The sequence below is a fragment of the Nematolebias whitei genome, chromosome 12, assembly GCF_014905685.2.
Source record: "Nematolebias whitei isolate Nwh7 chromosome 12, NemWhi1, whole genome shotgun sequence".
In the NCBI taxonomy this organism is placed as follows: domain Eukaryota; kingdom Metazoa; phylum Chordata; class Actinopteri; order Cyprinodontiformes; family Rivulidae; genus Nematolebias; species Nematolebias whitei.
The window spans coordinates 20,799,647-20,815,040 of record NC_056509.1 but is presented as its reverse complement, the minus strand read 5'-3'; the positions used below and the strand labels follow the sequence as shown (position 1 = coordinate 20,815,040).

Sequence of the window (15,394 nt, the reverse complement as noted above, 5' to 3'; positions counted from 1 at the left end):
CACACACACACACACACACACACACACACACACACACACACACACACGACCACACAGCATCTTCATCCATTTTGTTCCTTCACACACACACAGAAACACACACAGAGTCATAGTTCCCTCCCTGGTCAGTGAAAGCAAGAAGAGCTCTCATATCGTCCTGGATAATCTCAGATGAACGTGCATTGATCCTCACTGTTTGCCCCTCCCCCCACCACCCCTAACAACAACCCCTCGGGCAAGACGGATACTAAAGTCTGCTGGCATCTGTGTTATTAAATCCTCCAGTATTAATTTAGCTCTAATTGAGTGAGGGATTCATTCTCCGTTTACCCTGAGCAAAATCTGGATGGGGGAAGCCAGTATTAAAGGCTGCGTTGAGACTTAAATCAAAAGCGAAACGCTCTTCCCACAGGGGAGGCACCGAACGTCGGAGTGAAAGAGAACTATGAAAGCGGAGATCATCAACTATTGATAAAGACGATTCTGGTACAGCTGTAGACAAAATACAGAATCTGTTTGACTTCACGTTGAATGTGCCTGCAAATGGCTGAAAACTTGTCTGGTTGGGAAATAAGGTCTAACCGCACATGATACAAAGACTACTGGTGTTTTAGTTCATATTTAGGCTATAAATCTGACTACAGTCATTTTTAATGATATATGTACACACGCTGCGAATGTTAAACGTTGTCAGAGGCTGTTAGGATGCTGATGCACATGCTTTGAAGCAGACTTTACCATTCATCTGATAGTTTTCTCATTTTGTCATGACTTTTGATTTGTTCTTCCTCCCACACATTCAGAAAAATCCTAACAAAAGATCCAGTGCACTCAAAGACTATTCTCATCCCTAAGCTAACTGATCTAATGAGTCTGACCTAACAGCGTAATGAAGACCAAGGAACACACATTTTAAAGCAGGGTTAAGTTATAAAGCAATACCCCAACCTTTGAACATCTCATGCAACTCTGTTCAATTCATAATCAGAAAATGAAAAGAAGATGACCTATCTGCACACCAACTAAAATGTTATTGTCCACCTAAACTGACAGGCCAGGCAAAGAGAGTATTCATCCAAGAAGTAGTCCAAGGTACCTCTGGAGAAGCTACAGAAAACCACTGCTCAGGTGGTCAAAACAGTTGACTATTAGTTGAACACTCAACAAATCTGGGCTTATTGGAATAGTAGATGAAAACTATGTTGATAGAAAGCCAACCATCCTGTTCGCAGGGATACAGAAAAGCTGTAGAAGGACCTGCTCTCCTCAGATCAAACCAAAGTTGAACATTTTGGCCAAAAGGCAAAGCACTGCGTGGCTGAAAACAAACCCTGCACACCATCTCTACTGTTAAATATGGCGGTGGCAGCATCATGCTGTGGGGATGTGCTCTTAAGCAGAGGCAGGGAGCTGGTCTGAGTTGAAACAAAGAGTACATGGCAACCCAGGAAGAAAACCTGCTAGAGGCAGCAAACGACAGCCTCAAAACATACATTTAGAGCACCAATCAAATCAAATCAAATCTTAGGACTAGTCAAAGTCCAGATGTAAATCTTACTAAGAATTTGTGGCAAGACTTGAAGATTGCTGTTCGCAGACACTCCATCCAATTTGACTGAGCTGTTTTGAAAAGAAGTCTCTGAATGTGCAAAGGCGGCAGAGACAAACGCCAAGAAGATTAATTGAAGCAAATGGCGGTTTTACAAAGTATAGACTCAACTCAAAGGGGGCTAAATACAAATTCATGCCATACCGTTCTGATATTTATTCAAGCAACAATAGCCACTTTTAAATCCATGGATGATTTTCCATCAACTTTACAATTATTAATTTGTGTTGGTCTATTACACAAAACAAGCAAAATGCTTTTGTAGTTTGTGGTTTTCCATCCATCCATTATCTTCCACATGTTCAGAAGTTGGGTCGCGGGGCAGCAGCTGGATCAGGGAGGTCCAGACATCTCTTTCTACATCCACCTCTTCCAGCTCTTCTGGGAGGGTTCCAAGGTGTTCCCAGGCCAACCAAGAGACATAGTCTCTCCAGCGTATACTGGGGCTTCCCCGGGGTCTCCTCCCAGTCGAACATGCCCGAAGCACCTCCCTAGGGAGGTGTCCAGGGAGCATCCTTACCAGATGCCTGAACCACGTCAACTGGCTCATATCGATGTGGAGGAGCAGCGGTTCTACTCTGAGTCTCTCCTGGATAACTGAACTTCTCACCCTATCTCTAAGGGAGAGTCCAGCTACCCTGCAGAGGAAACTCATTTCAACCACCTGTATCTGTAATCTCATTCTTTCAGTCACTACCCAGAGTTCATGACCATAGGTGAAAGTAGGTAAATGGACTGAACTTATAAAATGCCTTTCTATTTGATTAAGATACTCAAAGCACTTTTCTTTTCTTTTTTTACTCAAAGCGCTTTACAACACAATTTGTGTCCTCATTTACCCATTCATACAGCACTCTACTATATCTATACAAAGACTAATCAGTGCCTAATCACATTCATACACAGATGGGACACACATCAGAAGCAATGAGGGATTCATTGTCTTGCCCATGGACACTTCAACATGTGACTGCTGGTGGAATCAAACCCCCAACTCTCGCAATGGAGGACAACTGATCTAACCACTCAGCTTCAGATGCCCCATAGGTAGGAACGTAGATCGACAGATAAACAGAGAACGTTTCCTTACAGCTCAACTCCCTCTTCACCACAATGAACCAGAACAAAGTCCAAAATACTGCAGACACTGCACCAATCTGTCTGTCAGTCTCACGCTCCATTCTTCCCTCACTCGTGAACAAAACCCCGAGATACTTGAACTCCTCCACTTGAGGCTGAATCTCACCCTCAACCTGAAGAGAGCAGTCCATCCTTTTCCGACAGAGGACCATGGCCTCAGATTTGGAGGTGCTGATTCTCATCCCAGTCGCTTCACCGCTTCACACTCAGCTGCGAACTGCTCCAGTTTGTGGTTTAAACTTAACAAAATGTGGAAAAGTTCCAGGGGTTTGAATATGTTTTTTAAAGCACTGTACGTTGTCAAATGGGAACAGAGCACTAAGACTTCAAGTAGAAATTTAATAATAAGAAGAAGAAAAAGAAAGAAAGAAAGAACGAAAGAAAGAAAGAAAAAAGAAAGAAAGAAATGGAAACCTTTCCTCATACACCTATCCAACATAATCCATGATGGAATTGTGACAAAACAATAGAGAAAATCATTTCCTGTTTGCAGATCTAGTGGCATTAGTCAAAGTTTAAACATGTCACAAAAAGTTGAGCTTTCACAGCTGAACTGGCATTTTCATATCTTTAACAGTTTTAAGAAATAACTATGTTATTATTTTGGAAATTTTACCACAAAATATTTAACTGAAAGCTATCTAAGCTTCCCAAAATTCATGCAAAATACTTCTTATTTCCAGCACTTTACATCATATATAAACACATGTTTGCTTTGTTTTTCCCAGCGTTGCTCTCATCAGGTAAAAATGCAACAATGTACTAAACTAAAAGAAAACGGTAAAATCAATCAGCCTATTTGTTTATACTGCTGCTTTGACTTCACATCAATGTAAAGCTCTTTATTATAGAAAATACTAGAACGTCTTTGATTAAAACAAGTTAGAAAAGAGATGTTGTTTTACCTGACTGCGATCTTTATCCACTTTCTTAAAACACTTGTTGAGTGACAGATTGTGCCGCACAGAGTTCTTCCAGCCTGTGGGGGCGCTGGAAAAGTAAGGGAAGTGCTCCAGAATCCAGCCGTATATATCCTTCACCGGCAGCCGCTTGTTCGGGGCGTCCTCGATAGCCATGAAGATCAGGCAGCTGAAGGAGTACGGAGGTTTTCGGTTAGCTCCCACCGACAGGTCATACGCCGAGTGCGTGTCGCCGAGCAGGGCGTCGTCTGGGGAGGGTGAGGAGGAGTATGGCGAGCGGGGGTGCTGACCGTCTGGGTCCTGCAGAGGGGAGACGCTACGTAGCCCGGAGTGGCTGAAGCTGTTAAGGAGGTCGGTGCTCTCGTGGAGCCATGAGAGGCTGGTGAGCTCCTCGTCCTCGGCCTTGGAAAAGGAGGCAGACAGGGATAGCGAGAGATCGGCTGCCTCGGCCTCAGATGCCGCCGTGGCAGCGTCCACCTGCCGGTACGGCGGGCTCATGCCCTGAGAGGCGCTGGCTCCACTACTGGGGCTCTGAGCCTTCTTACTGGGGGGCATGGTGGGTCCCATCCAGCCCAGGGCTCACTCCTAAAGCGGAAGATAGCAAGAAAAAAGAAACGAGATCAGCTTTTAAAATGCAGTTTGTTCTTCACATTAAACCTTCAGTTTTGTTAAAGGTCAACAGGATGTTTTTTTATTTTTTTTTACAAGATTTATAATCAGGGAGCATACATCATCATTTCCCACCAGAGCTTTCCATCCACTTCTGACTGGTACAGCAAATTTAGTGCTTCAATGGTTGAGGAAATCCTGCCTTGTACAACTACCCTCTAATTACCAGAGTAACAGCAAAGTATTGACATTACATGGGGTTGCTGTCATAACACATGAAAACTGTTAAAGGTCTAATGGTTACAGGGACAGCGAAACTGTGCCAGTGATTTAACATCTCTGCAGCAAGGGAAAATTTAATTGTCAAGGGGTGTGTGATAATTGAAAGCAGAAGAGGAAAAAAGAAAAACTTAAGTTCCTGGATTTACGACATCAGATCCAATGGTAGGACTTAGATGCGCAGTGGGGTCTCTGAGACCAGACGTGATCATGATCTGGGTAATTTACCAAGAAAAGAAACAAATTAAAGTGTGAGTTCAAATCCATCCCTGCTCCAATCAGACTATTATCCCATAAGAGCAGCGCTGAGCTCGTTTCACGCAGGCGAAGCGTGGTAATCGAAGGGGAACGGGGCGCTGAGTGTTGCGCTACAATCAGAACCAGGCCTTTGATTGTATTCTAGTGCAGACAGCTGTGGGAAGAAACCTGGCAGCTATGGAAAAACTGTAATCTGCTCACAATGAGCCCAAGATAAACACACGTACTCCTGCTTGGAGGATGCACACATGCTGTCTGGTACACACGCACTGACATGCGAACGAGCGCACAACATTCGGACATGAGGATTAAGTCTTGACATGTTCCGGACTGTCCCGTGCAGTGTGATCGCTCCCTAATCCAAGGTGATCATCGGCCGATCTGTCCCCTCACTCCACATAATTGACTGACAGCTGTCACCCACGGCAACCCGCTGTAGCGTGACAACTGTCAAAACGCAACAGCTCTGGCTGCCATGTCGCCATGGCGACAGAACAAAACAACTCATCTCTGCTCTCGTCTGCCTTTTTTTTCTTCGTTTCGCACTTCCTCTGTGTCTGCTTCTTTTCTGCCTTTTTAATCACCAAAAGGCAAATGAGAAAAATAATGTTTTTGGTTGTGTCCGTGCTCAACTGTTAGCAAAATATCTTGTGAATTGCTGGATAAATCTGAATGAAACATTGCGGGGAAAACAATCGAGTTTCATCTTCAGCTTGTCAATTTCTTGGAGTTAACCCGATTCAGCACCAAAAGGCTGTGGAAGATCTGTTCAAAACATTTCCCATTGACTGTTGGGAGCCAACTCTGTGTTTTGGCAAAATAGCTCCCGAACAACTGGACAGATGTTACTGAAACAATCAGGAAAAGAAAAACAACAATGTATGGAAGCTAACTCATGTCAAGATAACCGCCACAGATGATTGACCTTAAAAACACAAAAGAATTTAGATTTTTACAGATATTGTGCTAAGGTTTGGCGTGGTAGTAGCCGAGAGTCATTTGCAACACATACTCTGTGACATATTGTGATACTGCACATATTATTGAGGGTTTGACCAATACGACCACAACTCAGTCATTTCTCAGCAAAAGATCTTTGTCTAAAAACGTGGGATGAAAGGCAGTGGGTGATATGCATCCCTTCACTTCTTCTATCGTCTCTGATAGTCCTTACTGTTGACAGGCTGTTGTAGAAGGACTGAGCTAAATATAGATTTCTGATGTATAGCCGCCGCGCTCCGCACACAGCCACCTCGCCGCTCCTTCCGGCTGTCTCCGTGGCGCAGGAAAACGCTTGGCGGAGTTGGCACGCCTTTGATCTTGTTGCAGCTTCCTGTCTTCCCCCACCATCCGACGGCACGCACGCTCATTCAACAAGCTGTACCTGTCTGAGGTACAGCGTTTGTTGCACCAACGCTGACATTGAGCATAATGAATTCAAATTGCCGTGGCGACGACGAACGCCGCAGCTGAAAATAGTCAAGATAATCAAAGAGATGGGCGAGGTGGAGAGTGTGTCTGATGGGCTTTTCAAGTCGTGTGTGTGTTTACGGCTGATTTTGACAGGCCTGTCAGGGGTGTGTGTTCTGAGCAGGAAGAAAGGACATCGTGGTGACATTGTTCCTGGTAGGAAGTACACCGGAATGCAGAGATGCCTCTGATGCGCTCTTTCTTTCCTGACTCCTCTTCCTCCTCGTTATGTTGCCATAGCGGCAAGGGGGCCATGAAACATTACGGCTGACAGTAAAGTCATCTCATTTTACTGTTGCTATGACAACAAACTCCTCACTGATGGTTGGGGCCATTGCGAGCTGCCGCCCATGCCTCGTGCCTAAGACTGTTGGTGTGTGTAGATGCGTGTGTGTGTGCCACCAACTCTCCCAGGGGCTCTAATAAAGCTTAACGCACTCGCTCAGCTCTAAACAAACTTCTATGAAACTTCTACAATGGCCCCTCAGGACCAACTGCTAAAGGACAAATGCAGATATCGCTCAAGTTCAGACTAAACGATGCTTGCTGTGTGCGCACACACGCCAGCATGTGTGTGTGTTAGAAGCGTCCTCACATTTGTTTGACAGATGGGACTGTGGTATTCTCTCTGTCTTCCTCATTCTCTGGATCTCCTTTGTGTTTGCACGCTTTGTTTTGATTTGTGTTCGTCTCTGTTTGGCGTGTCCACATTTGGATCGGCGTGTGCATATGTGTGTTTTTTCCCCCTACTTGTGTGTGTGTGTGTGGACTGTAAACACGCGTTCTTCAGGTAAAACACTGTGCACACCAATACCATTTAGAGCAGTAGAAGCCCCCCACCCCCCTTGTTCTGGCACCATACTGGTTCTGTTTGCACTCTGCACCCCGAGCGTATGGACTTTAAAAGACACCACTCATTTAGAATAAATGACTCGCTCCACTGGAAACACCTTTCTTTTTTACTTATCTGTAACACTTTAGCGCCTGGTGCTACACTTAAGTTAGACTGTTGCTATTATTATGCTGCCATGAATATACAATAAACTCCAGGAGACTTTGACAGGTAACAACAGCTTGAGATCGCCATGGCAACTGAGCCTTTTATCGGATAAAAGACGAAACGTTTCAACAAAGAAGAAGCCGTCCAGAGGACGTGACTCAGCCTTGTCAGATGACAGACTGTAAATGATTAGTTAGTAAATTAGTAAAAACTATAGGACAATATTTGTATTGTTGTGTAAAATTATGAAATGATAGGAAATGAAGAAGAAAGTGATGAAGTTTTGAAAGTCACTCAAGGTTTTGAATATATAACAACATAAAGCTACAGTTATAGATGCCATTTTGAAAAATCTGCTCATACAGAATCAGTACCACCACCCCCCCCACCCCCCCCCGTCTTTTTTCAACATTTAATTAGTGATAAGATTAGCAGGCTTAATGAGTTTATATATATATATATTCCACCACAAACAAGAACAATTTTGTTTTGCCTCTTGTTAATTTAGATAGCTCCTACCTTGTGCTGTATTCTCTAATATTCATTTTTCTAATAGATTCAACTGTAATTTAAGAAAGGTCATGAGGCAGCTTGATTAGGTCCAGAGAAGCAGAGGGGACTTAAAGTCCCACATCATTAGTGCACAGACTCTGGTTCCAAAAATACAACACGCAGCTCCTGTAAACCAGCTCCTATGGGCCTAAAATATGGTACTTATAGATGTCTACACTAAAGCTCTGTTCAAAATATCAAGATAACACTTGTTTACAACATACAAGGTGTCTGTACACCAGTATCCTTGTTTTACTCCGGGGGGACAGTGATGTTAGTGGACTGTTCAACCAAACGGGGCCACCATCTAATAGGCTTTGTCAATTCTGGTCTTGAACCGAGATCTAAGAATGTCCATCTGCTTTGTGGACCTCCGAGTTTTAGTTCAGTCAGGTATGGTGAATACCTGACTAACCTGTATAAATAAAGGTTGAACGAATGAATACCAGTGAGACTCTTAAAAATAATCAGTCAAATTTTAAATTGAATTCTGAAATCATTAACTTGAACAAATAAATAGATCAGGATATCATCAGCAAAACAGTGAACGTTGACGATGATGGACTCCAAAGGCAGCATTTTTAATGAAAACACAGTAGAGCTTAAACTAGAGCCCATAATATATTCCCCAATTAAGAGATTCATTCATTCAACCTTTCATTCAACCTTTATTTAGACAGGTAATCCCATTGAGCCTCGAGGACTCATTTACAAGAGAGACCTGATTTCAACAAAGAAAGATGACAACAATGGACAACAGCGACAGCAATAAACAGTTATCAAAAGTCATACTGCAGTTTTTGTTTGTTTGTTTTTTTACAACTAGGATGGCTAAAAGAAAAAGGTAACAAAAAAAACAGCTAGATTCTAAGGCGAATGTAGAAAACTAAAAACAGGAACATGTCTGCGTTGGTCCCTGCCAGGAGTCCAACAGATTCTTAAAGCCACTTAGAGAGATCAAGGTCGAGAGCTTCAATTGTTTTTGTAAGGTATTCCAGGAAACAGGAAACAATTAAGAGATGACTCAGTTTATGTGAAGACCATCATAAACTGAAGGTTGTTTGTCTCACTGGTGATCGTTGCAACCAACTAAAGAAGAAAACATCAAAATGAAACCAGAAATCAGGCTCCAGCTATATTCATGTATGACAAACTTGACAGGGTTTTAAAGCCTCGTTGTCAGAATGGACTCAAAACTGGGATTTGTCAACAGTAAAGAGAATGCTTGTGGATGCTTTGCTCATAAACAAAAGTTTCCGATGATATTCAACGTGAGCATATTTGTTACGACATTCATGTCGTAAAAAGATATACAAATTTAAAGTGAAAAATAAATGTATAGTTTTGTGCACAAATTAAATTGTATTATAAAATCCACTATTGTGCAACCTATGATTTAAGTTATTCAAGTTATAAAATGTTTTGAGGGCACACTTTATTATTAATAGCAATCGTAAAACCTTAAGTACATTCCAGTATCGTTTAATTTGTATAATACATGTGTTGACCAATCAGCACCATATCTTTGCTAACTCGCGGTTAAATGTGCAGCCATTAGTTTTGGATAATGTAATTGTATTGCACAGTGAGTGGCACAGTGAGTGGCACAGCCGTGCAGCGGTTAACGTTGTTGCCTATCAGTGAGAAGGTCGAAGGATCACCTCCTGGGTGGGGGCCTTTCTGGGTGGAGTTTGCATGTTCTCTCCGTGCATGCGTGGGTTTTCTCCAAGTACTCCAGTTTCCTCCCACAGACCAAAAACATGCATGTTAGACTGATTGGTAACTCTTAATTGTCCCTAGGTGTGAGTGAGAGAGTGAATGGTTGTTCGTCGCAGTGACTGCTAGTAATAGGAACCAGCTCCCCCCTTGACTCAAAAAAGAAAAACGGGTAAAGAAAATAAAAAGATGGTATGGTTGGAGAGAAGTTTGTACAGTTGCTTGCACAATAACTTTTCCTCATTTCAGTTTGTTTTCTGTTTTAACAACTGAAGGATAAGAATAACACTATTACTGTCATGCACCGTCACCAGCACAGTGTTAGCTACTGTAAGGACAAAGAGTTTGTGAAAGAAATAGTGTGTCATATTAGAGATGCACGATATTATCGGCATAGTATTGGTATTGGCCGATATTAGCAATAAAGTTCAATATCGGACATCGGCCATTCCAACTAAATAACTCACCGATACAAAAGGTGCAGTTTTTGCCAGCAGCGGCAGCACAACGTGATGATGTCACGTGCACCTACCTGATCTCACGGCAGAGAGGAAAATTCAAAATGTCGGAGGTGTGGAAATTTTATTTTTCGTTGGTGAGGATGTCGGATTCTGAAGATTTATGGAGTACGTTGAGCCTCGCTACATCGTCTGCAATCGGAGATATTTTTCCGATGTAACGTTACCCGAGTTACAAGTCATCATTTTCAACATCATTGAGAAGCTAATAGCCGATAGCACAACTTGTTGGGTGAGTTTTACCACAGACATTTGGATGTCGTGTTAGCTCTGTTAGCTTGATTAGTCTTACGGCACAAAGGATAGACAAAAACTTTGAACTTAAAAAGTCTGTCCTTCATGCACAAGAGTGCAGAGGATCCCACACTGCAGCTGAACCTGGAACAAGCCTCCACAAGTGAGACAGCATCACAGGTGACTAATGCTAATAAATAACATTTAACACTTTCATTTAATATAAGTTAAAAGTGCTATGCATATCATATGGCTGTTACTGAATATATGTCACCAGCTCTTACAGCTGTTGCACAATTTTTGTAGCAAATAAGTCTAAATAAGAGAGATATGTTCTGACAAAGGAAATATATAAAATATTGGTATCGGCATCGGTTATCGGCCAAATAAGTTTTATCATATCGGCATATCGAATATAAGCCAAAAATCCAATATCGTTCATCCATATGTTGTATACAGTACCACCTCAAAATTACATAATGTAATTTAATACTTTGGTTAAAAGCTAAACAGAAAAGAAATACTTTCAGAAGTAAGCTTACATAGATGTGATGGCAAGATGTTAGTACACTTTGTAATTTGTATTTTATTTGTTTTTAACAAATAAAAGGAAGAACTGAGCACAAGACTCATCCAACTTGAGATTTTCTCATTCCCTCTTGCCACACATCCTTATTTTCAGGCAGTGAAAAATAAATGAACCACTGATGACGCTGAACTATAAAAAAGTCACCACACACACAGACAGATGGGACAAGCAAAGTGTATCAACAGAAAAGTTTTCAGACTGACGTACTTCTTCTTCATTTCAGCAGAATATCATGCCAACCAACGCCAGCTTCTTACTAACTTTATTTATTAAGTTCGCCTGAGGCTTTGGAAAAGCTATTCCCGAGCTGAGACTGCTCACTAAAATTACTATTTTTAAACTAAAGAACAAACTTTAATGATTGGTTTTTTTTTTCATTTTCTAAAACATACCATTGGAAAAAGTCAATCATACAGAAAATTAAAACAGATGGCACCAAAGACTCGCCTGCACCACCTGTAGTTCTTTGTATTTCAGCAGAATATTCCACCAGAGCTTAAAACTGGGATTTTACAAATATATGAAAGAAATTCTGCCCCTTGGATAAAATTACAGAAGCTACACTAAACACAAGACGAAGCTAGAAAATAAAATGGAAAAACTCTTAAAGAATCCTGAGCATTCCCCCTCCTTCAAAACCCTGCTTGTTTTGGGTTGTATAAAACTTTTCCCATAAATGTCTGCCCATTAAAAAACATATGAAAATAACAGTACATTTTCTGACATCTTCAAACAAAGAAGTCAAAGCAAAGACACATTTCAAGTTCATGTGCAACAAAAACAGCACTCCCAACTCAATCAACAATCCATTACTTGGTTTGTGTTAAAAACCAGCATACCTTAAACATGTGCTTTGTGTCTGCAACCTTGCACACCAAAGATTAAAAAATATATATTTTTACACAAAAATATACCCAGAGAATGTGTAGGGAATGGCTCTCGACTATTAACATAACAAATTTTACCTCAGTACCTGCAAAACTGACCGAGTTGTAAACATTTCTGTGTAGTAATGAAAAAAATACATAAATTACATATGTACATCCAAAGACTACTATCTATAAGCACAAATAAAAAACAATCCAGTGGTTTGTGAGATTTTTTGCTAACAGACAAACAGGGTTGAGTCCAACAGTTTAAACTAGAGCCCGGCCGATATATGCGTCTGGAGACATATCAGTATCTGTGATAACTGTTCCATTATGCGCCGATATACACAGGAACAAGCCATGTCCTTACTTTCACAAGGTGTAATTGCACAATATATCCAGCAGAGGGAGCATGAAAACTACTTTCAAGTCATGGCCGTTCACTTTAACTTTCACTTTCAGCACATCCAAAGCAGCAAGCAATACTGTGCAGTGTATTTTGCTGAACAGAACATCGTAAGTTTATTTTCACTGATCTGTAAAATAAAAAAATCCAATAATAAATTCTCTTCAATCCTCCAACCCGCTTGTCATTAGCTACATGCCTCTCAAGTTAGCAAGCTAACCTGTACCTGGATTATTGAGCATGAACTTTGGTGTATTGAACCATTTTGGCATGGCTGCCTTAGAGGAGTTGACGGGGGAGAGGGTGGGCCCCAGAAACACTCTTATAACCAGCAAACTGTTTTTTTCCACTATGCGGATGTGCTGCTTGTGGGACTCCAGTTTGTTTGTGGCTCTTCAGACTGAATAAGTCCTTTGGATGAAGGACAAAACGTTTCAGCAAAAACAAAAAAGAAACCGTCCAGACCTGGCTGAACATTGTTGGATTTGTACCTGGGTTACTGAGCATGAACTGGTGTTAGCAAGCTAACATTTAGATAACCTAGCACAGACTACTGCCTTGTAAAACTACGAGGCAGAACAATAAATCTAACGTGGCAGTAAAATACATCCGTTTGTAACATTATCTTTGTCGTTGTTTGTTTGAAACATCTCTGTAAAGATAAAAAAGCTCTGCTGCGGTCAATAATAATTAGACGTTCACCATACGTGACTGTTTAAACAATGAACAGGGAAGGATGTTTGTTTAATTTATATTTATGTAACACACTTGATAACTTTATGGTGAATAACTGAGGATAGAAAAGGTGAACGCACATTAGGAAGACTGTTTCAAGACTTCAAGAGTTAAAGAAGGTTTTAAAGTAGTTGTTTATTTAGATTCTTGGAGGTGGACAAAGTACAAAACATTTCTGCCATTATATTGGTTATCGGCGGTTGCCCCTCCCAGCATCTGTATCGGTGATAGCCAAAACTTCCGTATGGTAGGGCTCTAGATAAAACTACAGTTTTAAACAAAGTTGTCATGTTTACACTTGGAGTACGTGTTGATGATAACATGCATGTTAGGCTGATTGGTAACTCTAAATTGTCTCTAGGTGTGAGTGAGAGAGTGACTGGTTGTTTGTCTCGTTTGTCTCTATGTGTCTCTGTGATGGACTGGAGACCTGTCCAGGGTGTCCTCCACCTCTTGCAGTTACCGCTGGATATGGGCACCGGTGATTCCTGCGACCCAAAAAGGAATAAGCAGATAAAGTAGATGGATGGATGGATGGATGATTGGATGGATGGATGGATGGGTTAAAAGCCATTTTGGCGTTGGCTAAGGTTGATCAGCTATGGTAGCCATCTTGAATCTCATTGTCTTCAATAGTTTTTCTGTTGTTTAAAAATTACTTTTTGAGAATTTCAATCAAATCAGTTCACTGGTTCATGAGAAATTTTGCTAACAGGCACACTATCTCCTGCCTTTCATGACAGCCAGTGATAATAAAATTATACGACAAAGATACGGTCCTTTGTTTTTAGTTTTTAAAGATGTTCAAAGCTAGTGAGATGAAGCACAGAACCAGAAGATATGCTAATTTGGACTGCTGGCCATGACCTTAACGTAGCTCTGCTGACCTGTGGCCGGCTCCGACGCTTCTGAAGCCTTTGCAGCTGGAAGCCATGGCCACCAGTATTTACACGAGGGGGGAGAAGGTTAATAAACTCCTCTGAGAGCAGACGGGGTATAAGCTAATTCATGTGCTCTAATTGACAATGTAATCATCTTACAACGCATTCACGCTCCCGCAGATACTCGTCTGGATCACATGCCACATTTACGTAATCCTCAGAAGATCTCCAGTCCCTGTTGGCAGCTTATTCTGTCTCACTTGCAAGCTTTTTCTTTTTCTTTTGGGGGGGGGAGCGCTGAAGTCAGAGGAAACATTCCAATACCGTCCTTCATTTCACCGTTTTGCACCGCTGCACCATTAGCCAAACTGACTTTCGGAAAAATCCCCAAGTCATCAAATTACTGAACTCCCCCTTCCCTCCCCCAAACAGCCTATCCCTCACTCCAAAACCACATCAGTGCAGAATTATTAAAATAAAACCAGGTTTGGCTCATGACATGCTGTCAGCAGCTCATTTATGCTTTACTCCGGGCCTCTGAGTATACTGAAGGCAACTATTAGAACATTGTCAATTTGATTGCTGCTCCCCACTTCCCTGTCAGTCTTCACTATACGATGCAATAAAGTCTGTGCCATGAAAATCCCCCCACCCTGAATAGAGTAGTAATAGTAGTGTAGAAGATAGCAGAAAAGAAAGGTGGGAGTTATTTCTTGCAGAGGGGGGTGAGCTGAACCTTGTTGCTCCTCTGGCCACAGTGATAAAGCGGAGAGTTAGATGCACCGAGGCAAAACTAATCTGGAGTTTTGATGACAAAAGGACGACCTTTATCCTTCTTCATACAGACGGGATGGATGGATGGGAAAAGGAAGACCAACAGGGAGGAGGAAAAAATGAGAAGTCTCTAAGGAGACTGGAAAATAATAACTTCTGCTACATATATGTCAGCACCGGTTGTGGGGAGTCGTGTGATGTTCCTCATTTCCAGGCTACAAAATCACTATGTCCTGCCTTTCCCTGTCGACAAATATCAGGGTACCAGAGGGCTTTCAAAAGGCACAGCAGCACCAGTCACTTCCTATAAGGTCCGACTGCGTCTTGTCTTTATGGCATCCACAGCAGCGAAGAGTTAGGGGATGGAGGTCAGGGGTCAGGATGTCCCCGAGGACCTGGTCCCAACCCCTCTGTCCGGCATGCGGTTGCACAAACGTTCAGAGAGCATCAGTTCACCACAGACACACACGACTGGTTTGGACTTGAAAAGAAGACATTAAATACATCTGATACTTGATGATGAACACAAAGAAATGTAGTTCCTTTTTCATTTGGTCGTTTTAATGTGAATTCATGCAAACAAATTTCACACTGCAGCATCCATCCATCCATCCAACAAACAATCCTTCTATCCATCCAACATCCAGTCATCCAACCATACATACACCATCAATCCATCCAACAATCCATCAAACAATCCAACCATCCATCCAACAATCCAGTCATCCATCCAATATCCAGTCAACCAACCATCCATCCATCCATCATTCAAGCATCCATCCAACCAACAATCCATCTCTCCATCCAACATCCAGTCATCCAACCATACATCCAT

At 41.9% G+C, this 15,394-nt stretch overlaps 1 protein-coding gene across 1 annotated transcript in view; it reads right to left on the bottom strand.

Moving 5' to 3' along the window:
• Positions 1 to 15,394, bottom strand: part of LOC119418448 (forkhead box protein N3) — a 203,843-nt gene that overhangs the window by 147,014 nt on the left and 41,435 nt on the right. The window contains exon 2 of the mRNA XM_037685733.1: positions 3,655 to 4,254. Coding sequence (XP_037541661.1) covers positions 3,655 to 4,236 — 582 coding nt within the window. The 5' untranslated portion in view covers positions 4,237 to 4,254. The remainder of the gene's footprint in view (positions 1 to 3,654; positions 4,255 to 15,394) is intronic.